General features: G+C 38.3%; 1 protein-coding gene across 3 annotated transcripts in view; it reads right to left on the reverse strand.

Annotated features, from left to right (window-relative positions):
* Positions 1-27574, reverse strand: part of akap6 (A kinase (PRKA) anchor protein 6) — a 162477-nt gene that overhangs the window by 33507 nt on the left and 101396 nt on the right. For all 3 annotated transcript variants that reach the window (XM_048190983.1, XM_048190982.1, XM_048190981.1), the window contains exons 10-11: positions 27127-27247; positions 2113-2259 (exon numbers count right to left, since the gene is read on the reverse strand). In XM_048190983.1, the coding sequence (XP_048046940.1) occupies positions 2113-2259; positions 27127-27247 (268 nt within the window). The remainder of the gene's footprint in view (positions 1-2112; positions 2260-27126; positions 27248-27574) is intronic.

A 27574-nucleotide genomic window follows, 5' to 3' on the forward strand; every position in this document is an offset into this window, starting at 1 on the left:
CAGTTTCATCGACAGAGAGGAGAATCTTACAGCCACTGTTTATTCCTCTCTCTCTTTCTCCCTCCTTTTATTTCCCTGTCCTTTCCACTCATCTGAATACAGATGATTTGACGGCCATCAATAGAATCCAGATACAGCCATTGTTTTCTCTGAGTAACAAATGTCTCAGTGGGAGGTGAAGTCAATGCCCTTGGAGGGTCACACGGCAAAAAAACAGGAATTTATTGCCACTTTATTTTGTTCGGGAACAGTTTGCAATCATAAATTCTTCATAAGCAGAATACTTCAGAGAATGGTCTGTCTTCATAAATATATACGACAGGGGACATCAATTTCATTTAATTCACAATTTGTGTCAGCACAGCAGATGCCAATGGCTGACTTGATAGGCTTGTTTAATATGCAATTGAGACGGCATAATGCGCGGTGCAGGGAGCAGCGGTGCTCAGATTGAACTCTCCGCACCGCTGACGGTTTATTCCTGTCGCACGCTCCCTAACGAGACGCCACTCATCGCGAATACGCGTCGCACACGCTCACGCCAGTCAGAAAGTTTGCCGTGGCCAAGCGGCGGTGAATATTCCTTTTCTGGATAATTCTAATTAACGCTTGATTGCGACAGGGAGGGAAGATGTGAGTTGTTTGACACTTTGAAACTCTCCAAAAAATGTTTTTTTTCATGTTTCAGATCAAAGGCTGTTATGCTAATCTTGAGGAGCATTGCAGATGCATATCCACGTGGGTGTATGTGTTTACTCTTTATTAGTGATGATAAATTATTTAGCATTATACCACTGTGAAGAGCTGTGTAACATCACCTTTATAGCAATAGTCTAAATTTACGATTACCTTGCTGGAAAATGCTGCTAAAACTAGATTCTTTTGGTAGAAGCTGGTCATTTCTGGTTTAGGTGGCTGATCAGCTTCTATATGAGCCAGTTAGAGCTGGTAAACCACCTTGGTTAAGTTTATGGGAGCTGATTAACAATGTTCTAAACATATTGAAGTAGTCGAATAAAATAGGCTGGTAAGAGAGGCTGGGTCCCTGTAGCTCATCTAGCATGGCACTAACAATGTCATGAGGTCGATTTTTTTTTATGTTTTGAAAAGGTTTTCTCTTATGCTCATTAAAGCTGCATTTATTTGATCAAAAATACAGTAAAAAAAAAAAAAACTAATATTGTGAAATGCTATTATAGTTTTCTATTTTAATTTATTTTAAAATGTTATTTATTACTGTGATGGTAAAGCTGAATTTTCAGCATCATTACAGTCTTCAGTGTCACATGATCTTTCAGAAATCATTCTGATATGATGATTTGCTGCTCAAGAAACATTATTATCAATGTTGTGCTGCTTCATATTTTTGTGGAAATCGTGATACAACTTCTTTCAGAATTCTTTGATGAATATAAAATAACAGAATTTCTTTGAAATATAAATATTTTGTAACATTATAAATGTCTTTACTGTCACTTTTGATCAATATAATGCTTCCTTGCTGAATAAAAAGTTGTAATTTCTATTTAAAAAAAAAACAAAAAAACTTACTGGTCCCAAATGCAAGTAACTTTGGATAAACGTGAGATAAATTGGCTGCATTTTATCCAACAATAAAGTACAAGTAAACAACTTAAAAATAGATGAAACGGTAACGTAGCTAAGCAGAAACATTGCAGAGAAATTTCAGTCAATGTTCTAAAAAGCCTTAGTAGAACAGGGTAACTTTGACATGTCAATTTGAAGCAAAGGATGCGTTCAAACAAAAGTGTTTTAAAATGTATTTACGCAGCAGTTTTATTCTGATAATGTCTTCCCAACTTTTCTTGCATTCTCAGCTCTCCATCTTCTCTACCTACTCGCTTCCCTCTCATCTCAGCAGGGCGCTCTGGATCAAGGAGAGATCAGTCTCAAGGTGTGACACTCACCTGTGTCAGAGCAGCACTGACTTTGAGAGCCAACTGTTCAGGAAGCACTTTCTTTCCATAAAGAAACCCCTGACTGATGTGACGCTGTGTTTTTAACAGCGATTTCCTAAACACGACTCTAAAGTTTCGTAACTTCAGTTGAAACACGTCATGTTCATACAGTAGGCCGAACAGAGAGACCAACCTCGAGTTGATCCCATTTGCTCCTGAGGGCCGTCAGTCGCTGGTCAAAGTCAGCAGGAAGCTCAGTGCCGCTCCTCTTCAGAGATTCAGACCAGCCCAGAAGCTGCGTCTTCTTGGGAAGCCACATGGACATCTCCACACTGTTCCCCTGTAGAAACACATACATGGAATGGGCTTTTGCGGTTTTATTATAACGAGGACATGGGATGGATATGTAAAGTGTTTTCTCCACCCTTTGATTGGTTGATAAGCCTATTTATGCACAATTACAACACAATCCTTTTAAAAAAAGACCTGCATGTTTTGTACACCACACTTCAAATGTTTGTGGTTAAGATTTTTCTTAAATGTTTTTGAAAGAAGTCTCTTTTGCTCATCAAGGCTGCATTTACAAACACAGTAAAAATTGTACTATTGTAGATATTAATAATTATAGCGCCACACACTTGTCGGGAAAAAAATATGTGCGTCATGGCCATGAATTAACCATTCGTTCCCAAGACTTACTAATACTTCAGCACTTCTTAACTTGTGGCCACAATATATATAAATTTGTCCTGATGTCATGTGCAGGGTTCTGTAAAAAATAGTTATTATATTTTTAGTTATTTCATGTAGTTATTCCTGTGATGACAAAGCTGAATTTTCAGAATCATAACTCCAGTCTTTAGTCTCCAGTCACATGATCTGTCAGAAATCAGTTGAAATCAGTTGTGCTCCTATCAAAAATACCATCCCCTCTTTCACAGTAAACATTTTAATTTAGCATTTAAATAAATAGTATACAAATGGAAAACATTTTCTATTTCAACTAACTAACAAGTTGTAAAAATATTGAACAAATATTTAAAATATAGGTTAACAATTCACAAATGTGTAAAATTTGGTTCTAGTGTAAGTACATAGCACGGTGTACATCAAATTTAACAAGAGAATCTGCTGATTCAGATGATACCAGATCTGTGATTTAACACATGATCACAAATCAAATTTTAGGACATAAGTAAAATTTAGATTTTTACCTCAATTTCCTTTCTTCTCAATCCTTCATTTGTTTACACACAGACTTACTTTAGGAGAATAGTGGCCATATGTGATAATGATTTCCTGCCTTCAGCTCATTTCTAATTGGTTAACTGACTGTGTTAGGTCACTCGCCAACGCAGTCGAGCAGAATTGTGACATTTCTGTTTGAATGTTGGACTAACATACAGTAAAAGATGAAAGTGATGCTATTCGACACCTTATTTCGGTTAATTCCTCTCTTCCTCCCTCTCTCTCTCTGTCTCTCCCCCATTTCATTTTCTGCATCAATAGCTACTTGATTCTAGTTTTCGGTTGTCATTTATCATTATGGCGGATGCGCATTTAAATATTTAAATGTGCTGTTTTTCCCCCCTTTCCTCGCTGTCATCCGGCCAGCGTTCATTTTTCACTGTCGTTTGTTTTGATGGAGATGGTATCACACATCCTTTTAAATCATTCATCCCTTTCAGTTTTTAATAGTGGCCGCCAAACTAAAGACGCTCTGCTTTAAAGTAAAGGGGATTACACAATTTGTTTGTTGACAGCAAATATTGATTTTAACTCCTTTCATTGGTTTAAAAAATGGCAGGTTATTGATGGAGAACGCAGACGGAGGGAAAGATAGCCTGAGTAATTAGAATGCCAGAGCGATGGGAAGTTGAAGCATCATGCTAACCTTAGCTACGTGCATGGATGACTTTTGGCCCTTGAGTCACTTTCCCCGTTGCAACCTAGATAGGGTGATTTGCATACTTAACCCAAGGAGCTTGAGCTTGAAAACTTTATAGTCAACTGTGTAATTGACAGTAAAGAAAAAACATATTCCAGGGCCAAAGATGCCACTGAGGTGGAGGTGTGACAGAAATACAGGATCCTGGCATTGCTCCGTTATAACCTGATGAGTACGACTAAAAAAAATTAAAGTTTGTTTTTAAAAACAGGTTATCAGTGCACAACAAGACACTTTCAAACTCATCACAGCACATCACATAAGAAATAAACTACTTTTTTCTTAAGTAAATCATACCAAACACATCATCCAATTTAAAGTCTATGGTAACTTAGAATACACGTTCGTAACACGGTAGAATTTTCACACACACACATCTAATTTTTGTCTGCAAAAATAAAAAGTCAAAATAAAGTCCAAAATTAAACCAAATATTCAAAGATTTTTTATATTTAAAGGTGCCCTAGATTCAAAAATTGAATTTACCTCGGCATAGTTGAATAACAAGAGTTCAGTACATGGAAATGACATACAGTGAGTTTCAAACACCATTGTTTCCTCCTTCTTATATAAATCTCATTTGTTTAAAAGACCTCCGAAGAACAGGCGAATCTCAACATAACACCGACTGTTACGTAACAGTCGGGGTGTACGCCCCCAATATTTGCATATGCCAGCCCATGTTCCCAACATTATGAAAGGCATTAGACAAGGGCAGAACGTCTGGATGTGCACAGCTGAATCAACAGACTAGGTAAGCAAGCAAGGACAATAGCAAAAAAATGGCAGATGGAGCAATAATAACTGACATGATTCATGATAACATGATATTTTTAGTGATATTTGTAAATTGTCTTTCTAAATGTTTCGTTAGCATGTTGCTAATGTACTGTTAAATGTGGTTAAAGTTACCATCGTTTCTTACTGTATTCACGGAGAGAAGAGCCGTCGCTATTTTCATTTTTAAACACTTGCAGTCTGTATAATTCATAAACACAACTTCATTCTTTATAAATCTCTCCAACAGTGTAGCATTAGCCGTTAGCCACGGAGCACAGCCTCAAACTCATTCAGAATCAACGTAAACATCAAAATAAACACTGTACTTACGCGATTAGACATGCTGCATGACGAACACTTTGTAAAGATCCATTTTGAGGGTTATATTAGCTGTTTGAACTTTTTTTATGTTGTTTAAGGCAAGCGCGAGCTCCGTGGACGTGGAGCACGAGATTTAAAGGGCCACACACCCTGAATCGGCTGATTTCTAATTATGCCCCAAAATAGGCAGTTAAAAAAATTTATTAAAAATAATCTATGGGGTATTTTGAGCTGAAACTTCACAGACACATTCAGGGGACAGCTTAGACTTATATTACATCTTTTAAAAAAAAGTTCTAGGGCACCTTTAACATGTCTTAAAGAGACAGTTCACCCAAAAATGAAAATTCTGTCATCATTTACTCACCCTCATGTTGTTCCAAACCTGTATGAATTTCTTTGTTCTGGTGAACACAAAGGAAGATATTTGGAAGAATGTCAGTAACCAAACAGATCTCTCCCCCCCCCCCCCCCCCATTGACTACCATAGTAGGAAAAATAAATACAATATGGGGGACATTCTTCCAAATATCTTCTTTTGTGTTCAGAAGAACAAAGAAATTCATACAGGTTTGGAACAACATGAGGGTGAGTAAATGATGGCCAATTTTTTTGGGTGAACTATCCCTTTAACATTCAACAAAAACTTGCGATATATACATGTATATAAAAAGCACATCTCTCCTTAACAAGCTGTATGATTAGAGACATTATTCCAGTCTGAATCACAAACGGTACAAGACAAGTTACCAACCAAAGGTGAATACTTGGAGTTAGGCATTTGTTCTCATCACTAGCCCAAAGTATGACTTCAATGCAACATGTCAGGACACCCCTTGAGATCACATGATGAAAACAGGCAGCTTTACTAACAGTCTTTAAATAGTAGAGCACTTTTAATAACTGCAAAAGTGAGGAAAGATGGTCGCAAAATAGATGAAATTTCAACAAGCCCTTGTACGTTTAATTTATTTCACATATTAATGAACGTGAGTCTGGAAATGTCAGCAAAAATGCAGTCACACATGAACACACTTAATGCGGTTTCGCAGATTCATCTTATCCATTAAATTAAAGTTTGTTCAGGCTCTGTAACTTGTTGAGACAACAGAAGTAAGACTCCATGAACTGAGGCGGAGATGGGGCGTATTCAAATCATTTTATGCTAACGTTCACACGTCAGGAGCCAGGCGGCGAAATGAGAATTCACAGGACACTCTCAGCCTCCCAACGGGCCCTCATTTCGATGACGGATTCTGCACTGTCCCTAAATCAAAAAGGAAGTAATAACATCTTTCTTTTGCCCTGAAATGAATCTGCAAAGGGTGAAAAAAAGTCCATTTTGGACTACTGCGATTATCCGCCGAAGCTGCCATATTAGATGTTTAGCACGAAGGAAAGGGAATCCATTTGAGAGAAAACTGAATATGCATCATCCACATGAAAACCTACACTAGGAGCTGATGAGTTACAAATTGACTCAGAGGTACAAAATATGGAATTTGATATGCTTTCGTGATACAGAGCTGAATGAAGCTGGGAAAACTGATAATTACTTAATCAGTTTGAGGCCTTTTCATATCTTGCCAGCATCCTTGATGTCTGTAATTCGCTCTAGACGGCTGCTTGGGGAGGGAGGCGCAGAGGAAGCAGTCGAGAGGGGAGGAAGACCGCGCAGAAGAGGCCCATTGATGGAAACCCAGTGCAGCTGAGGGGCGCGAGCCAAACTCTCAAAGATGTGTGAGCGCCGGGCTTGAAAGACCAGGAAGTAAAAAGCTACATATTTACTTTAAAAGGAGGAGAAAACGCGGAGCTTCCATTTGGATGCGATTCCTTACTGTTCATGCAAAATAGACGCTGCTTTTCCTCCTTCGTGAAAAATCACTTTGCACTGAAAAAAGGGGGGAAAAAATCTGTTCAAACCGGCCGGGAACAAAAGTCCTTGAAACACTGTTAATTGTCACCATGGTGACTAGAAGAATAAGCCATTTTACAGCTGGTATAGAAGGCTCGTATTGAGTCAAGCGCTTTTATTTTTTTCCACCCGGCTCTCTTCTCTCTGGTTAAGAACAAGGTGGGCAGTCACTATGGGGTCAGCGAGGGACCCAGGAGAGTTTCCACCAGCCTTTCCAGACCTCAGCTGGCAGGAGGTTCCTTCAGGGAGGGACGGGGGACCAAATACACTTCACATTGTCAAAATGCATCGAGTGGCAACAAATTGCACAGACAATGCCATCGTTCACGACGACAAGAAAAGGTTGAGGGAAGGAAAAAATGTTAGTTACAAAACCGCATAGGCGTCGGCCCATGGGACCCTCTTTCTCGCTGACATAATAGCATACAATCTGCACAACAATATGGAGCATAAAACAACTCAGAATATTCACTCTCCTCGCCTTCTAGCTAAAGATGATGCATTACGCAAGTTTCTAAAGTGATAATGAGGGATTCAAAAGATCCAATGAACAAAGAAAAGCCTGGTCAGCCCAACTGATGCTGCACAAATGCTAAGACACAGCAGCAAAGGCCTTTAGCCCTGAAGATTTATACAGAAAGAGATCTGGAATGACTTTATGGGCTCACGTTGACTATTTTAATAATGTCTTTAATACCTTTCTGGACCTCGAATGATAGTAATTGCTTTCTATGGGGGATAAAAAAAAAAAAACTTGGATTTCATCAAAAATGTCTTAATTTGTGTTCCGAAGATGAACGAAGGTCTTACGGGTTTGGAACGACATGAGGGTGAGTAACTAATGACAGAAATTTCATTTTTTGGGTGAACTTACCCATATCTTTTCTTTTTGCATCGCGATAATGAGAATTTGTGCTCAATTAACAATTATAAAAAAAATAATTAAATTAAAAAAAACTTACATGGAACAAAAAGGCTTCATTTACAGTATGTATTAATTTAAGTAAATATATAAACATTTATTTCTTATTCTTCTCTATTTGGTTTTGGGGTGAAACATGATTCAGACATTTGTTTTATATTCATTCTCAACTTTTGATTCATTTAGTCAACTGCAGCCATGGCTACTCATCTACCTCCGATGTGCTGGAAGTTCATGTTCTAGATGTGTTGTTCTTTTTCAGCCTCCCCTTCTGTCCCCTCACAAGGATTGGTAGTGACCCCCATAGGAAGCCCATGCCTAATGCCATTGAATGGCGAACAAAGGCACTATTTATCCAGGGCCCGGGGTCTGGAGCTCAGCTGTGAGTTCGGGGAGGAGGGGTTCTCATGGAAAGATACTCACACCCCATCCCTCTCTACACTGAGCGTGGCATTTTTCTTCACTAGACAAACATAGGAAACAATGCAATCAGCCAAGAACTCTGGGCTTTAAGAGCCGAGAGAGGCCTAAGATCTGTTCAGCTCTGCTCAGCCTGGCTGTAATCTAAAGTGATGGTGCCAGAATTCATAGAGCTACTGCTGCTCACAGCACAGGAAACTTACTGCTCAGAGGTGCCCTTTCAAAACTCCACGGATTTAAAGGGCAAGATCACCCAAAAAATCAAAGGCCTGTCATCATTTACTCACCCTCATGTTGTTCCAAACCCTTTCGAAAGGAGACGTTTTGCAGAATGTCCGAACCACTGTTTTCCAAACAATGATTTGACTGCCAAGACCCCAAAAAGACAAAATAAAAGCACCATAAAAGTCTGTATGACTTTATGCTATATTCCACATCTTCTGAAGCTAAATGCTTAGAAACAGACAATTGAAGACATTATTCACTAATAATCTTCCTCTGTTTTAGGGTTTCTGGTGCTTTTTGTTCTTTTGAGTCTGGCAGTAAAATTACTGTCCATTTTTTATGTATGGAAAACAGTGTACAGGAAATAACACTCACACATTATGCAAAACGTCTCCTTTAATGTTTCACGTGGGGAAAAATAATATGGGTTTGGAAACAACATGGATGAGTAAATTATGACTTTAATTTTTTTTTTTTTTTTTTAAATGGAGCAATCTCTAGATCTTTTAAAGAGATAATTTACTAGAAAAATGTACATTTTCTCACGCTCTTGTCCTTCCGAATATGTATGGCTTTCCTTCTTCAGTGAAACACTAAAGAGAATATTTTGAAGAACAGTTTTTATCTATTCAATGAAGGCCAACAGAGGCAACAACACACCTCATTCAATGAGAAAAAAATATCTTTAAAAGAATATATTTTTGTGGATTATATTTTATAGGAAAGCTCTTCCTATAATCATTTATTGAACCATTTCTTTAAAAAAACCAGAAGTTAGTTAGAAAAGTGCCTGAATTCCTTGTAACCTCCTGCCCCGCTTCATTGCCAGAGCTTTTAAAAGTAAATAGGTGTGAACGTGACAGATATTCCAACTCTGCAAGTAATTTTCCATGTAAATTAATGGCAGTTCGGCTCAATGAGAATAAATTTGCAACCTTTGAAAAAGAGAGGGAAAATTAAAATGTACAATGTCATTTAAAATTGGCAAAACTGGCTGAGAAAATTACATTTGAGGAGTTGAATCGCTTGCTTTCTTCTAGCTTATTCCATTTGCATTAACTGAAAATCATATTACACAGGCCACGCATTGTTAATTGGGGCCTATATTGCATTATCCCCATATAAATCAAATGACAAATATTAAAATGAATAGCAAATTCACTAATAGCGAATCATAAAACAATCTTTTTTAAGTATCTCTCATTAATAATTTAATTCCAATTATATCTGCAGAGCAGAATGAGCCTTTTCATTCTGGAGGTTTTTTTTTTTTTGTGTGTGTGGGATTGGCCGTCTGCTTTTGACTGATGTTATAATAATGGAGATATATTTGAGTCCAAAGCCAGGGACTGACTGAGAGGGTAAGAGAGAGATGGAGAGAGACAGAGACAGAAAACTTTGGCCCAACAGCCCATGAAAGAGTAAAGGCTGGCCCACACTAAAAGATTTCAAAATATGAGAGACCACAACCATGATGATAAAAAAATCATAGATTTAACAGTATTGTTCCTATAGTATGTCGACAGCACACCACACACTAACAAATTCTATTCACAAACAACCAGAATCCCGACTGTAAACACGTGAAATGGCGGTCAAACGTGATTTCAGATAAACAAACATGGCGGATGACGGGCAAGAACAAATGACGATAACGGAGTTTGGACTGCTTTTTACAGAAAATTTGCTAAAAAAGAAAAAGGTTTGGATGATATCGTTTTCTGCTTCTGTCTTCCGTCAACTCACTTTCTGATTGGGTATCGTTTTGTTCCATGTGACAATCTACAGAGTGCGTCCACGTTTGTCCTCAGGGTCCCCCCCCCCCACACAAAAGGATTTCTGATTCTAAATATTCTAGATATTTAAGATTTTAGAGCGGTGCGGCCCCAGTGTTCTTCCGAGCAGATTCAATGACACTTAACACACATCACACCACAGGAAAATCTGATAAGATAATCTGTAGAACAATCAAGATAATCGGGACTTTACCTAGGATTGTCGGAAGGGGAGAATTGGGCCCAAAATTGTCCCGATTATCTTGTAGAGTGTGGGTGCCTTAAGATCATCTCCAAAACAAATGCTGCAGTTCTCTACTGTCAGACAGACAGAAATTAGATATTTAGCGAAAATAAGCTATTTTTAAAAGCATAAAGTGGTTGCTCTTTCAAAGCTCCAGAGATTTAATAAAAAAAAAACTCCATTAAGTTTCAACATCATCTCAGACTGAGAGAATTAAAATTAGACAACTGTTGATATCTCTACTGAAACTCTAGAGAGGAAACATGAAAGATTACTGGGGTGTTTTTCTCAGGAATAAGATCTATAAAGAAAAATTCTAAAAGCCATTTTGCTCTCCATTTTATTTCACTGCTGTCTAGGAGAAACAACTTAAAAAGGTCTCATTAGAGAAAAAATCTCAAAGACTTGCAATGAAAGAGTGACCCAAGCATATATAGAGACCAGACAATCAGTGACTTGGGCTAGTAGGCAACCACCAAGTATCTACCCAGAAACCCTTAGAAACAGCATAACAACGCCTTGGCGATGACCCAAAACACCCATCTTTTAATCAAATTTTGGGATAAACTGACATAAATTTAGTTAATAGTTGACAGAGTAGGAGTCTTGAGTTTATTTAAGCTTATTGCTTTCCAGGGAAAACAAATGATATATAAAGAATATCTCATAAGTGAAGAAAGGGACCCAACCATATATAGAAACCAGAATATCACAGAGACTTGGGCTAACCAACAAGTATCTACTCAGAAACCCTTAGAAACAGCATAACAACGCCCTGGCGATGACCCACCATACCAAAACATCTTGGCAGCAAGTTTTGCATAAAGGCACCAGAGAATGTATCATCTCAAATGTTTGCCCTAAAAGAATGAGGGATAAATACAGACACAAAATTAGTCAAAACTGACATACAGTAAGCGTCTAGAGTTTATTTAACCACATGACATACAGTTATGTAAAGTTCATTTAAGCTTTAACACCGTGTGTCCTGTAATACACACTCCGAGAAGCTAACCTTGTGCTCCACATGAGCATTAGATGGAGTTACGGGGCTGTAGTCGTGGGAGCGAGGAGTTAAACTCCATGCGGTGGGCAGTAGCAGGGTCCCGTCCTGAGCAGGAAGAGGGGTTTCAATTGAGCCGAATGAAAAGAAGCAGTTGGAGAATAGCGGCAATCATTTAATGCAGATGACCTCTGACAGACCCGCCGCGCCTGAGCCCGAGCGGGAATTTGCATGGGGTCTGGGCGCAGAGGAACAATGTAGCCTAAATGCAAGACAATCTTTATTCTAATGAAGTGGGTGTCAAGGTCAATGTAAAAGCATTATGATGAATGGTACAGCACAGGGCACACACACTATAGTCCTCTTGCGTTAATTGTGCAGAGTTCGACGCTCCGTCCTCAAGGAAGTCCAGAGTTTAGCAGGGTGGCTTCTGGGAAGGGCTGAGGGAGGGGATCTGGGAAAATACAGGGTATTAATTCACCATCATGTGTGTGAATGAACCGTGCTAGAGTGGTGGGGAATAATTAGAATATTTCCTGAGAGCTTCTCCAGGGGTCTGATTGTATACAGGAAGTGATGTAGTAGAACATGTACAGCAGACCACAAAAACTTGATGCCAAAAGTAAAACTAAATTCCTGACAATATTCCAGTTAGAATAACTTATGTGTGCTACAAACATGTCTTCATCTGACATACCTGATACAGCATAAGAATTCAATTTAGTTTTAAATTATGTTGACTATGAATAATATAATATAATATAATATAATATAATATAATGAAATTTTAATTCAATTATTACAATGTATTTAAAATTTAAGTCAAATTGTTACAGAAATAGTATTTAAAAAAAATTCTGGGTAAATCCTAGACTTCACTATTTATGTACCGTGAAATGCAGCGAAGAGGGGAGGAAAAAAGCACGTCTGCGGTGGAGGCATGCAGCAGATAGCGCAGAACATGAGGGCCAGATCAGGAGCTGTAATGATGGACGGAGTACACTCGTTTAATGCCCCATCTCTCCATTCCTCAGGGGACCGTACAACTGTTTCTCGAGACTCCCTCCAAACAGCAGGTGAGACAGGAATCCCCTAAGGCTTTCCACAACGCTGAAGCCAGAGAACATCACACACACACATGCCAAGACAGATTCTCTCAGAGCTTCACCACTGCAGATCACTAAGGCTCCAAGACTCCTTCCTGACCCCTTTTGAGGGTGGTCTTGTACTCTCAATCTTGGGTCACCTGCCAGAGGTCAAGAATTTGAGGTTTTCTTCCTGATAGTACATGTATTCTCTATTCCTTATGTGTGTTCATGTGGATGATGTAACAGTTAAAATGTTTGCTTATCTGCAAATGTTAGAATGAAACTCAACAGATGTTTCTGCAACATTTAAGACTTAAACTGTATGTTAATGTGCTCTTTCTACAACATTTTCAGATGTCTGTACACAAATAACATGCTTATAATAGAACACTGCTTTATAGATGGATCCTGCGACATATAGACACAGTACCATTCAAATGTTTGGGGTCATTTTTAAAAAGAAGTCTCTTATGTGTACCAAGGCTGCATTTATTTGATCAAAATATATTTTTTTAAGTTGTTTTCTATTGTAATACATTTTAAAGTGTAATTTATTCCTGTGATGGTAAAACTTATTTTTCAGCATCATTACTCCAGTCTTCAGTGTCACAAGATCCTTCAGAAATCATTCTAATATGTTTACTTGCTTCTCAAGAAACATTTCTTATTATCATCAATGAAGAAAACTGGTCTGCTTAATATTTTTGTAAAAAAAAAAGAAAAAAAAAAAAAGATAAATTTCTTAAAAAATCTTTTTATAATTCTTTGTTGAATAGAAAGTTCAAAAGCATAGCATTTATTTGAAATAGAAATTGTTTGTAACATTATAAATGTATAAATCCCTATGAGCATGTGCAATCGACATGCTATTTTCTTGTATTCGTGTATTGTGTAAAACTCTCATATTTATGCATGTTTGTGTTTGTGTGTGCGCGTCCCTCTCGCCGAGTGCTCACTGAGGGAGAAAAATACACAAACCGAGCCAAGCCGCAGTAAGAGAAGAGGACATAAAGTGGAAACAGAGAGGGCCGTTTTTTTTTTTTGAAGAGTTGTCCGTTGCTGTGGAGGTTCGTCCAGCATCCTGGAGCGGCGCCAGTGAAACAACAGGGAAGAAAGACAACAACACCGCGCTCTGCCAGCCGTCCAGTATGGAGAACAACTCCGGCATTACATCACTGCATTAAAATGCCATTATTCCTCCTCCTATCGAAAGGGAACAGCCAAACGCACATAAAGACATACTTTAGTATATTCTCAAACACTGCATCATCGCATGCTCGTGCTCACTTGCGCTCTCTCATCTCGTTTCCCATAGTCTTAATGCCTTGGGACTATTTGCCCACAATTAGAGCACCACCCCCTTCCTGCCCCTCTCTGCTTTCAACTCATATGAGTAAACTTTCCCAAAGCCCCACAGTGCGTTCTTCAAGGCAAAAATGCTAATACTGCTTTCCTACTGCCTAGCTACTGGAAAATGGTCTTCCAGAGAGCACAGATGAGTGCAAGTGTGTATCTGCATGTGTGTGCGACGTGTGTGTGTGTGACAGACATAAGGACATAAGCCACTGGCAGATTTCAGTGTGTTGCAGGAGAATTCCAGCCTGCAAACAGACACACATGGACACACAGACACATGCATATAAATACTAGAGAACTGGTTTAAAATAAAGCTGAAAACTCCCCATTCCCTATAAAAAAAGCACCATGGTACTACCACAGATTTTTGGACATGGTAATACTAAGGTTTACTGAATAAAATGAGTTTCAAAACTGATGAACTTTGCAACATTCAACTGAAATGAATAAACACTGAACTAAATTGAACTGAATAATGACACTATGTAACTTTCTTTGGTTCAAAATTATCAAAAATTATCAAAATATATAATCCTGCTTCCAAAACATGTTTTTGTCTTACCCTGATTCACTATGGTAAGCCTGTTATAAGTGTTTATATGTTGTTTTTTGCGGGAAATCGCGTAGATGCGTCGCTCGCCCGTGTGCGTCTCCTCATATCTGTAAATAGAGAAAAGTTGCTCTGGCTACTTTGACGTGTGTTGTGTGGGAGTGTAATAGGTTAGCTGTCATGCCGGTTTCACACGGCAAGTGTCAGCGGCACGTGAGCGTCACGTTAGCAGCGCGTGAGCCTGAACTCCAGCTGCAGAGATGTGCGAGTATTCACACTGGAAGCGTTTAATTTTCTTTCCTGACATACTCCAATTCTTGTTAAAACACACTAGATATGTTTATTCTGTGCATTTTTAGCACTTTTTGTGTGAAATCATATTTATTTTGTCCATCAAAGGTGTACTTTCACTTTAATAGAGCATTAGCAGCGCAGCAAAAATAGACCCAGCGCCAAAACGATCGTGACACTGCTGCTTCTGCTCTGCTACACGCTGCCGCACAGCCTCTGCGTGCGGTGTGAAGGCTCTCATCTGTTAACATGGGCACCGAAAAAAATATTCGCTGCTTATGCTCTGCTGACACGTGCGGTGTGAAACCAACCTCACAATAAGCGAGAAAGGTTGACATAGAGCAGCTAAATCTTAAACCTTCAGGGAATCACCCATTTTACTGCAGAATAGAGGAGAGTCTGCTGGCAAAAAGAGAATGCGACAGAGCTTGTAATAAAACAAGAATCAACATTGGCTTGGCTTACCGAGAACTGAGTGATTTAAAATATTGTAAAAGCGATGTGAAGATGGCATTTTTATCACTCGACAGGTGAATAAGGTATTTTATTGAATAGATAAATTGCCATATGAAGCCTTCTAACAGAGTTCATTACAAAGCATTATCAATTGTGAAGGGTCATTTCATTATGGTTGTTGTAACGCTGTGCTGTAATTTATTTTCAAGGAAGTACAGTGTCTATTAATGGGTTTAGCTAAAGTAATGTCTTCAACCAGTCAGCTTGAGATCCTTTCCATCTAAACCGCTTACATCTGAATGTTTTATGAGCAGTCGGATAATCTCCCTCTCTCTTTTTTTAGCTCTGAGAAAGAACCATATTAATCCGCATAGTCACACAGAGCCGAAGCACAACCAAAACAATGTTCTTCCGCAAAATGCATGTAGTTGTGTTTTATAACAGCTTAGATGGACAAAAGTTACAGTACCATGTACTTTAAGTACTTAATTATAAATTATAAAGTACTGTTATAATACAATTTTTTGGACAATCAATCATGTACAATGATGGTAATATTATGGTATTTTGAAATACATCATGATACTGAAATTCATGCATAGATTTTATGTGGTAGTCCATAAAATGTTCTGATACTTTTTGGTAACACATTTTTTTTAATGTACCACATTATTCTATAAATGTATTATTTTAACCTGGAGTAGCATGTAAATAACATGGTATATTAATAAAATAATCATCTAATACCATAGTATATATCAAAGTACCAAGCTTTTACCATCTGATACCATCACGTAAAAGATTTGGCATAATTTTTAAATTATGACCTCTGACCTCAGATCTATGCATAACTATTATTTATGAAAGTATTAAAATAATAATGATTATTTTCCATTGGTTTTGTTACTCTTTTTCATATCGATTAAATACATTCACTGTGTACAGACAATCAGAAGCAGGACTCATTATCTGAGCTGTATCATTTGAATTGCATTGAGCTCGAGAATGAGAGAAAGACAGAAAACGAGGAGCTTTGCTTTGTTAATTAATCTCAAAACTAATTCCCAGCTGTGAATTTCACCCCGGCACACATGCTTGTAAATGATATGGCATATTTGTATTAGTGAATAATGCATGGGGTGCAACAGGACTCCATCCGAACTGCTGACAACAAAATATTCATCTCCTCGCACCATCTCAAGGGTCTGATCCCTCTCTCTCCAGAACAGAACAGCCCAAAACTAATGCAGCATTTATTTAGGGAAACACTAACAAATGTGGCTATTTTCTGAGGGAAATTGACAAAGCACAATTTGAATATATTTTGAACACAAGAACACTTCTCCTCATCTATATACAGGAAATAAACTCAAGCAGGACCGTGTTTGAAAATGTTGGTGAGTAAATGTGAGCGTCTGAGAGTGTGTGTGTGTGTTTAATTTTCATAAACTTCTCTATTCTTAATGGGCTCTGGATGCTGTAGTGCCATCTAGTGGTGCGAGCATCTTAATGCATTGAGTTTTTTGGAGGATTTGGGGCTTATGTTCAGCCCAGAGTAGATTTAAGACGCATCCCCTCTATCAGAGTTGCACATCTTTGGGACTGAAACATATATTTGACCAGCTGGTTGACTTCAAGCCTGCCAGTTCTCATACAAATGTTGGCAATAACATTCCTGTCTATCGGCTGCTCCTGCTCATTATTTTGTGTTTTTTGTGTTCATAAAATGCAAAAGAAGGACAGAGCAGACATAAACAGATGTGGTTTATTGTCTGCATGATGTATTGCCAAAATCAGACAGATAAGGTGAGGTTTATATACATAAACCAGGGACATGATCTAACAAGCGTGCACTACAAACACTAAAAAAGTTGTAGTTATAAGCAAAACTCTTCCATATAGATGGATCAGTTAACTGAATGTTAACTATGTGTGTGTGTGTGTGCACTGTTTGTCTAAGTAATGAAGTTTTGGAGGGAGGAAGAGAAAGCAGGTGTGTGTGTGTGGTCGTGTTGAATGAGTGTGTATCAATGGGGTGTCCTGCATTAGTGCTGTAATTAGTCTGCGTCCTGCCGAAAGAGCCACGGGCCCCAGCCGGCACCACCATAACAACTAACACACACGGAGACAACAAACCTGCTCATTTCAGCACACAAAACACCACACGCTCTCCCATAATTCCCTTCAAGCATGCCACATGAGGAAGCATCTGAGAAGAGACATTGAGCGACGCCGTAGGGGGACAACACTAGCCTACATCACATGGCAGCCAGTCACAAAAGACAAAAAAAATGAATATTCATGGATATGTAATCCATCTGAGAGGAGTTTAAGGACGCAAGCTGGGAACAATGGACAGAGATCTCCACTGAGCTCCAATCTGACCTGAGTTAAAGAGACAGTTCACACAAAATTAAAAACTTTTCACTCTCATCATTATTTCACTGTTGAGTCACTCACAAAATGGACGCAAAGGTTCCTTTGTTTCTGCTCGATACGAGTAACATTGGTTTTGCTATGTTTTACAAAATCCAAGACATGCTGTTGTTGTTGAAGAATCACAGCTGATCATCCATACTTTTGCGAGCTGTCTGATGTCCCAGCTGTTAGTGGTTGCCCATGTTTGATGGCATGTTTGTTACTTTGGGGGCGGACCAATGAAGGGAGGGGTGTGTTTGTTTGGGTGTTGATTTCAAATATCAACAATATTTCTCAGAAATTGCTTACTGCACCTAATTTACTAAAAATCTTACAATCCACCATATTTCTCAAATCTCATTCACATTTCTACATATTTAAATTTGGCATATTGTGGTTGGTTGCGCTATGATGTTGTTTGTCATCATTGACTATAATGAGGTTGAATTAACCAAAAAAAGAAAAAATAGAGCATTTTAAAAGCACTGACAGAAATGTATCAAGAACTATTATAACTATTATTTTTAATAACAAAAAAACTATTAAGCAGCACAACTGTTTTCAACATTGATAATAATCGGAAATGTTTCTTAAGCATCAAATCATCATATTAGAATGATTTCTGAAGGATCATGTGACACTGAAGACTAGAGAAATGGCTGCTAAAAATAGGAATAAACTACATTTTAAAATATATTTACATTTTTATTTGGAATATTTCACAATATTACTGTTTTTACTCTTTTATATGCAGCCTTGGTGAGCATTAAGAGACTTCTTTCAGAAACAGTATATAAATAAAAACATATTATTAATTAAAATAAAATAATTCAAATGCAAACCAAAATGTAAATATTTAAAATTTTTTAGAAACATTTCAACAGTAAACTATAGCAACAGGAATTAAAAGAAAAAAAAGGGGGGGAAATAAATCTTCCCAGTGAAAACAGACTAGGAGATAGACATGAGTGAAGATCTGGGACGAAAAGTGAGAGATTCCAAGCCTAGTCCAGTGGAATAATTCATGGAATATTGTTCATTAAATTGGGTGACCAGACCGCAAAGCGGCAGTGTCAAAAACTCACTACAAAGCGCTTGGTAAGTTCTTGTGATATCATGTCATATTAAAAAAAAACAAGCTACAAAATTTACAGAAGGATACAAATACAGCGTAATGGAAAATTTACAACCTGATCGTCAAAGTGACAGATGATGATTATTTGCTGCACAACCTCTGCTGTCCATCAGGTTTAAACATGGGGAAGCCTGCTTGCCACACTCATCATCCAAGATTTTTAAAGAATATTAGATCACAGGCTACTCATAAAAGTGGCCGTGACATTAGCCATTAGCTTTTAGAAAAAAAAACCCACAAACATATAAAGCACAGCCTATATCTGAGCGGTCGAGAAACCTGAGACCTTGTAAAGGGTGAGAGGTGCAGGACCGGCACTTTATTTATTACTCAACCCTGGTAAAGTCATGCTGGAGAAACTGGATCCTTCAGAGAGCTTGTGTAGTGTCTGTCCTCTTCTCTCTTTCTCTCTTTCCCTTTCTGTCCCTGTCTATATCCCCCTCATTCGCTGTCTCTCTGATGTGTCTCTTCAGCTGTTCCTACACCTCCTGTCATCCCTCCGTTTCTCCCTCTTTCTTTCTCCAGGTGTCTCTTCCTTCTCCTCTATCCCTCCTTTCAATTATTCATGGGGTGTGAGGACTGTATGGCTGTCTCTCCTGACAAACCGCATTTCCCTTTTCACAGGCATCGTGCGGCTCCGCATCGAGTCGTCATGTTGCGCATAAATCTGGTCAGAATGAGTCGCTGTAATAGATACGGAGGAGAGAGCGACAGGCTTTATTCTAGCCTAATGTTGATTGTCAGTTTGGGAGGGGCGGTCAGGCAGACTCTGGGATGTGACAGCCACCACTGATCTCCCAACAGCTCTTTGACCAGGGGCAGAGCTTGATCTCAGAGTCTGCATCCAACAACTAGCAGGCTTGTTGCATCTCTCCCCTGTGGAATGTCTCTCGCTTTTTTAATGCTCGTTCGCATCATGAGCAGCCATCTGGTGCATAGACACGTACACATGAGGCGAGAAAGAAAGAAAGAAAGAAAGAAAGAATGGAAGGATGGAAGGAAAAATAAAACAATCAAAGCAAGGAAAGGAAGGGAAAACAAGATGAAGGAAAAAAGAGGAAGAAAAGGAAAATAGGGTGAAAAAGATAAGAGGAAGGAAGGAAGGAAGGAAGAAAGGGAAAATATGATAAAAAGAAATAAGGAAGGAAGGAAGGAAGGATGATAGTAAAGACAAAAATATAAAATGAAAGAATAAAAGGAAGGAAGGAAGGAAGGAAGGAAGGAAGGAAGGAAGGGAATTATGACAAGAAAGAAGGAAGAAAGGAAGGAAGGAAATAGTGAAAGGGAAAACAGGATAGAAAAGTGAAAGAAAGAAAGAAAGAAAGAAAGAAAGAAAGAAAGAAAGAAAGAAAGAAAGAAAGAAAGGAAGGAAGGAAGGAAGGAAGGAAGGAAGGAAAGAAGGGAAAATATGATAAAAGAAAGAAGGAAGGAAATAGTGTAAGGGAAAATAGGATAAAAAGTGGAAGGAAGGAAGGAAGGAAGGAAGGAAGGAAGGAAGGAAGGAAGGAAGGAAGGAAGGAAGGAAGGAAGGGAAAATATGATGAAAAGAAATAAGGAAGGAAGGAAGGAAGGAAGGAAGGAAGGAAGGAAGGAAGGAAGGAAGGAAGGAAGGAAGGAAAGAAGGATGATAGTAAAGACAAAAATATAAAATGAAAGAATAAAAGGAAGGAAAGAAGGAAGGAAGGAAAGAAGGGAAAATATGATAAAAGAAAGAAGGAAGGAAATAGTGTAAGGGAAAATAGGATAAAAAGTGGAAGGAAGGAAGGAAGGAAGGAAGGAAGGAAGGAAGGAAGGAAGGAAGGAAGGAAGGAAGGAAGGAAGGAAGGAAGGGAAAATATGATGAAAAGAAATAAGGAAGGAAGGAAGGATGATAGTAAAGACAAAAATATAAAATGAAAGAATAAAAGGAAGGAAGTAAGGAAGGGAATTATGACAAGAAAGAAGGAAGAAAGGAAGGAAGGAAATAGTGAAAGGGAAAACAGGATAGAAAAGTGAAAGGAAGGAAGGAAGATAGTAAAGACAAAAATATAAAATGAAAGAATAAAAGGAAGGAAGGAAGGAAGGAAGGAAAGAAGGGAAAATATGATAAAAGGAAGGAAGGAAGGAAGGAAAGAAGGGAAAATATGATAAAAGAAAGAAGGAAGGAAATAGTGTAAGGGAAAATAGGATAAAAAGTGGAAGGAAGTAAGGAAGGAACGAAGGAAGGAAAAAATATCAAACGAAAGAATAAAAGGAAGAAAGGAAGAAAGGAAGAAAGAACAAAGAAAAAAGAAAGAAAGAAAGAAAGTGGAAGGAAGGAAGGAAGGAAGGAAGGAAGGAAAGAAAATAGTAGAGACAAAAAATGTAAAATGAAACAATAAAAGGAAGGAAGGAAGGAAGGAAGGAAGGGAACATTGAAGAAAAAATAGAATATTTGCAAAGAATGAGGGAAATATAGATGAAGCAAGCCAGGAAAATGAGGGAGGAAATGAAAACAAAGGAAGGAAAAAAAGAGAAGAAAGAAGAATGGAAAGGCAGAAGGAAGGAGAAATAGGACAGAAAAAGAATAAGAGGAAGGAAGGAATGATGGAATGAAGGAATGAATGGAGGAAGGAAGGAAGGAAGGAAGGAAGGTAAATATGGGACAAAGAAAGAATAAGGAAGGGAAATAAGGGGAAAATAATAAGTATTAATAAATAAAACAAAGGAAGGAAAATAAAAGAAATAAAGAGATGAAAGAAAGGTTGTAGAGTGTGAAAGAGAGAGGGAGGAAGACAGAGAAAAAGAGAGAGCGCCTTAACACTAGGCCCTTTGTGTTGAGTCCCTGGCACCAACACACACACACACACACACACACAAACACGGTCCATGATAAAGGCTGTGCTCTCTCTCTGGCTGGATCTGAGAGCGATGGATACTGGATGAGAAGGTGTGAGGAGGGTGAGAGGAGATCACTGTGAGCTAGTGAAGCGTGTGCTGGGTCAGCCATCTCCGAGTTATCAATACACTGATAACTAAACATCAATGACACCTCTCATCTCCGCCTAAACTCACGCTCAAATATACTATCTGCCAGCATCTCACAAGCTTTCACTTCACACACACTTTCCCAGCTTCAGCGCTTTCTCTCTCAAGCCTGCGATGAGCACCCATGATTTTTTCCCCCCTCACAATAAACAGTCACTTCTTTACCTGCTAAAGCGGCGCAAAATGCTGCATGCATTCAATAGTTCAGAGTCAGTAAAAATGTTTTCGAAAGAAGTCTCTTATACTCACCAAGGCTTCATTTATTTGATCAAAAATACAGTAAAAACAGCAATATTGTGGAATATTACAATTTGAAAGAACAATTTTCTACTTTATTATTATCAATATTGAAAACACATGATCTGCTTGCTATTTTTGTGTATACTTTTGTAACATTATAAATGTCTTTTGAAGACTAGTGTATATTCACGCACATCGCAACAGTGTTTTCAAACAACACCCGGTGACACGGAAGTATCAAATGACTCCATTCGAAAGCTTTTCAGCTATCAGCGAGACTAAGAGGAGGGGGATTTATTTACCCTATAGAAAACATACTGGCCAACAACAGAAACCAGACCACAGCAGCTGAAATGGAACAATACAAGATAAACAAGCACAATGCAATCAAATTCAGCAAATGTCCATTAGTGATTACCTACATTAGCACGTACTTACTGAGGCTACTGCGTGTGTATATAGTGCTGTGAGAAAATGCTGTATGTGTATGTCTGTGGGTAATGGCGCATGCAGGTGCGCCCAACAGTATCGGCACCATGTTCAGCACATACCGTCAATGTGGGGGTCTTTGGAAATAGTCATAAGAAGAGGAAATGGTTATTTTTTTGTGCCTAGCCATGTTTCAAAACCTATTGAGCTGCCTAACTAGACAGCATTTTAAGGGACCATAGGTACATTGCCAACGTGAAGGCTATTCCATAAAGCATATTGCATTTTTTATTTTTTATGTTTTTAAGATTAGAGTATCAACATACAGTCAGTTTTCACAGTGCAGTTCATGGTAATATTAATACATTTTAGTATTTGATTGTGTTGTTATTGTTAACTAAAACTATTAAAAATGTTTAATTGAAATAAAGCTGAAATAAAATACAATAAAATAGAAATATTAGACGAAAAACCTAAAAAAAATAATAAAAGAATGACATAAATTGAATAGAATAATACTGTTAACAAATAACTTAAATAAGTACTAACGTTGAAAAAAAACTGAAATAAATATAAATTAAAGCTATATAAAAAAACATAAAATGACTAACACTAAAATTAAAAGGAAAACTGAAACTATAAAAATAAAAGCAAATTCAAAATATTATACTATAACAGTATATACTGTAAATAATTCACTGAAAACACTGATTTTTTTGTTTTTTGTTTTCTTTTAAAGACATTTTTGTTGTTCACTTGGGTCCAATGTAAAATCAAAGTCTTGAAGCATTGATATAAATAATGCCTAGGAAGTTAGCTGACTATGTAGACAGTATACAGGAAAGCAGCTCACTAGGTTTTGGTACAGAGTTCTCGAGTGTGTGAGAGAAAATTAGAGAGACAAAGGAGAAAGAGGGAAAGTAAGAGAGGAGTGACGAGGGAGACACACACACACACACACACACACACACACACACACACACACACACACAGGAGAAGGCGCTGTGATGTTGTGATTCCCATTAAATACCACCTGCTCCGGCTCTATAAAGCAGCAATGTGTCACACTCACACACAGCCTCTGTCGCTCCACCAACACACACACACACACACACACATGCTTGCTCTACTGCCTTCACACTTCTGACACAGAGCAACATGTCGACAAACATCTCTGCACTTTATCACAAAGGAACAACATAAATCGAGGAGAATTCCTGACCTTCCCAACAATAGAAATCCACCTGTGTTTGGATGAATCTCACAAAACCTGTCAAGAACACGTTCAGGTCATAATGGAATAAGAATACATATAAAGGAATAAGAAATTACATTGGTTAATTTTCATTAAAATAATTTCACAATGCAAAACTGGCTTTATTTTCTATAGGCAAAAACCCTGAAATAAACAAATATTATACTTAAAATATTTAATATTATATAATAAATAAAAATATTAATAAACAATAAAAACATATATTTTATATTAAAAAAATATATGTAATATTAGAAAAATTACATATATGATAATATTAAAAAAATATTATAAATTGATTCATATTATATATAAAAAGGTGTTTTCAAATTTTCATGAGATTCACCCGCATACCCTTATGGAGTCTAAATTCTGACTGAAAAAACACTAATCACCTCTGTGAAGTCTTGAAGAAACGCTACATGAGCCATAAAAACACAATCAAGTGAAGAGTTTAGAATCCAAACAGCAAATTAAGTTGCATTTTACATGTTCCGACAGATTCTACAGCTTTGAACAAACAGGTCATGAGGGGGGAAAAAAAACCTTTTAAGGCTGCATCTGGGAAAAGAGAGATGATCAGATCTTTTGATTTCACATGCATAAAGACAAATAACAATGCCTCATAATCCTCAGCACTCAAAGGTAGAGCTTGAACGAACAAACCAGTGAGAAAGGAATACATCTGCAGGGCAGCATGCACAAGAGAACATGGAAGGTTTGGCTGAGCCGAGCTTTGATCAGCAAGCGCATTAGAGCGTGTTAGATTAGACTAAGATCTATTCAGCATGTCAGTGTGCGCTAAAGGTACACAGAACAAGCCATATATACACACGCACACACTGATGCTTCCAGCGCTGGAGCGGTTAACAAGCTAACGTCTGATTGATGCCTGACATGAAGCAAACAAAAGATGAGAAAGTACAGGTTAATTGGATGAAAGTGCTAAAAACATATCAGTGGATGTTTTATGAAAGGAAGAGACAACAATGGCTACAATTTCAGTGATCTCTGAGAGAAATGGTCAGACAGGTTACATTTTGAAGGTTATGTACAGACATGAATACTGTTGTATTGCTTACTGCATACTGGTCAGTATAGGGTCCAATGAATCATGTTAATACGAAGGATTTTTCACATGTGTTTTGCCTGTATTTTGAAATGCGTATTGCATTGTGTTGCCTTTGAAGGTTGAAGGAAATGTCCTTAAACTTACCAGAAAATGTACTGGTAATTTTCTGCCAGGACATTATATATTTTTCTATAATTTTTTTTACAGTGCGTGTGTATTTTTATATATATATATATATATATATATATATATATATAGCAGTCTAAGCAAATAATGAATCATGAAGGAGATTTTACTAATCCCAGCTGATATTCAGTTCATTTATCAGACTGGAAATCTAAGGACATGTCAGGTGCATTGCATTGTGGGATATAGTATTCTACGCAGTGTGCTCTGAATGTATACTGCACATTTTGATAAATGTAGCCGGTCATATACGTTTTTCACGAAAACAGATACAGGTATACAGCAAAAATAGTGTGCTAGTATGCTGAACATTCTCCAAGACTAAGAAAGAGCAGAAAACAGGCTGATCTTTCCTCAGTTTCTTCTTACTGTAAGATATGACAAATGGCGGGGTCAGTGCGCCTGATGAGCGGGAAGATTAGTTCTGACCTTGAACATGACCTCTGCAGGTTTGGAGAGGAGAGAGTGGGGAGAGGAGGAACAGGAAGAGGGGGCCGTCGGCGTGCCGTTATTTCTCTCGTCATTAGAGGCTGTTTCCAGTCCGAGGCTTGGGGGGGGGGGGGGGGGGTATTAATTTCATTTCTTTATGATTCACAATCTGCTCTTTTGAAATATGCCATATGCTCAGAGCAATCGGAGGATGACAAGTGTCGGAATCAGTCCGGTAAAGAAAGCCTAAATGAGGCTGATTTACGGTCCCTGCCTCCCGGCTAGTCTGGCTTTCTGCCTCCCTCTCTTTTTTTTCCCTCTTACGATAAACTCCCCCAGCATGGGCAAACAGCACGCCGCCCCGGCCCAGGCTCGGTCTACGCGCGTACCCCTCTCCCGATCAATCCCACATAGAGGCCTGATAACGTGTCACAGGAGAACCCCGCAAAAAAAGCTGATAACGAACATGGAGGCCCAGTACATATTTATTAGAGCGGGTGGGCATGCAATCAATACGGAGGAGCAAAATCAGTTTGTTTTAATCATGAACAAACATATTGACCTAACACAATACAGGCCACTTTATCTAGGACTAATAAAAATTCATGGACTGTAAACAGGGTGAGGTACTATCTCTGCTCTGCACTCTTTCTCTTTTCCTCTCTCGTTCCTCTGAAATGAACTTTTACTGAAATGTGTTAAAATGACAAAGCGAGTCTGGCTGTAGAACGGGTGACATGACGACAGAGATTGAAATGGAAGACAATCTAATCGCCGACTCGCAGTATTGTAATATTCAGCCGTGGTTTTGCCAAATTGGTTTAAGAGAATCAAAAGTTAAGGCTCATTTGAAATATTACTGATAAACCTATAATTTAACATTTTGCAATATATTCTCAGAGTTCAAGATAAGAAAGAAAAAATTAAAATTATACATGATTTAGCAGACAATTTCTTATTCAAAGTGACTAACAGTACGTTTAGCTACAGGGACAGACTCCCTGGAGCAAACTGCGGGTTAGCACGAATTTTTCAAGAAGAAGAAATGTGTCTGTCCACGCTGAACAGCAAGCAACGTTTCTTAGCCAATGGAACAATCTCAGCCAATAAGATCATTATTGATATGCAGAGATGAAAAAGATTTTTGGTCCAATGAGTTTTAATGGTGGGTGGAATAATCAAGCCTCTAAAAATGAGTGAAAACCAGACATGCCAGAACTGCAAGGACATGGGATTGACAGACCAGATGATTAACCACTGAGACACCTCATCCCACTTGCTCAATATGACTTTCTTTCTTCTGCTGAACACAGTTATTTTGCTCAACATACTTATCTTCTTCCATATTGTGCAAAAAAAACTACCATAAGTACTTCATACTTGATGCAACAAATTCTGATGAATGAGGTTTTTACTTAACTTTTGTTCTGTTTCTGACATGGAGAAGACTTTGCAATCTTCTGCAAAAGTACTTTTATGATATTTTTAATGTGTTGTTTGTGACAAACCTAGTTGAAAAAGAGCACTCAGGACATTCTGCAAAATATCTTCCTTTGTGCTCCATGGAAGAAAGACATCATTGTATAGGCCTGGAATAACATTCCAGTAAATAATGAAACGATCTATTCCTTATTTGGTACCTTTTAAAGACCAGCTTCACGTAGTGCATAGAACATACTATTCATATCAAGTCATCGAGTCAATCGTAGTTAGCAACTTTAAATGCGAAAAAGACCTGCTTACCTTATACAGGTGATGCTGCTGTTCCTCTGACATCATCAGGTCATGGCTGTCCGTCACTATGGATTCCATGTCCATCAGCCAATCCCAGAGCTCCTGGTACTCTGTCTCAAACTCTGATAGGCTGGATGAAAAGAAGAAATATGAGACAGGCAGAAAGAAGTTCACAGCTTCTCCAGCTCAGGTGAGGTCTGGAGAGACAGTGTAACGGACATATATTACTGGGTGAATATTTGACAAGCAGAGGCAATTACACTAGACCGTTAGCGGGCGGTGCGCCGAGGCGCAGTGCGTCGTGGGTATGTGAAGTGTGAAAAGAGTCTGGGAGCACAAGGGATCTTTAACCTGCGCTCTGAGTGACGGCTCGTGAGGCAGAGCGTCTTAATTAAACATGACTTCACCTCCCTTTTGCTCAACGCTGCCATCAGCTCAATAGTGAAGCGCATTAAAT

This window comes from Megalobrama amblycephala, linkage group LG5 (genome assembly GCF_018812025.1).
Source record: "Megalobrama amblycephala isolate DHTTF-2021 linkage group LG5, ASM1881202v1, whole genome shotgun sequence".
Classification (NCBI taxonomy): Eukaryota; Metazoa; Chordata; class Actinopteri; order Cypriniformes; family Xenocyprididae; genus Megalobrama; species Megalobrama amblycephala.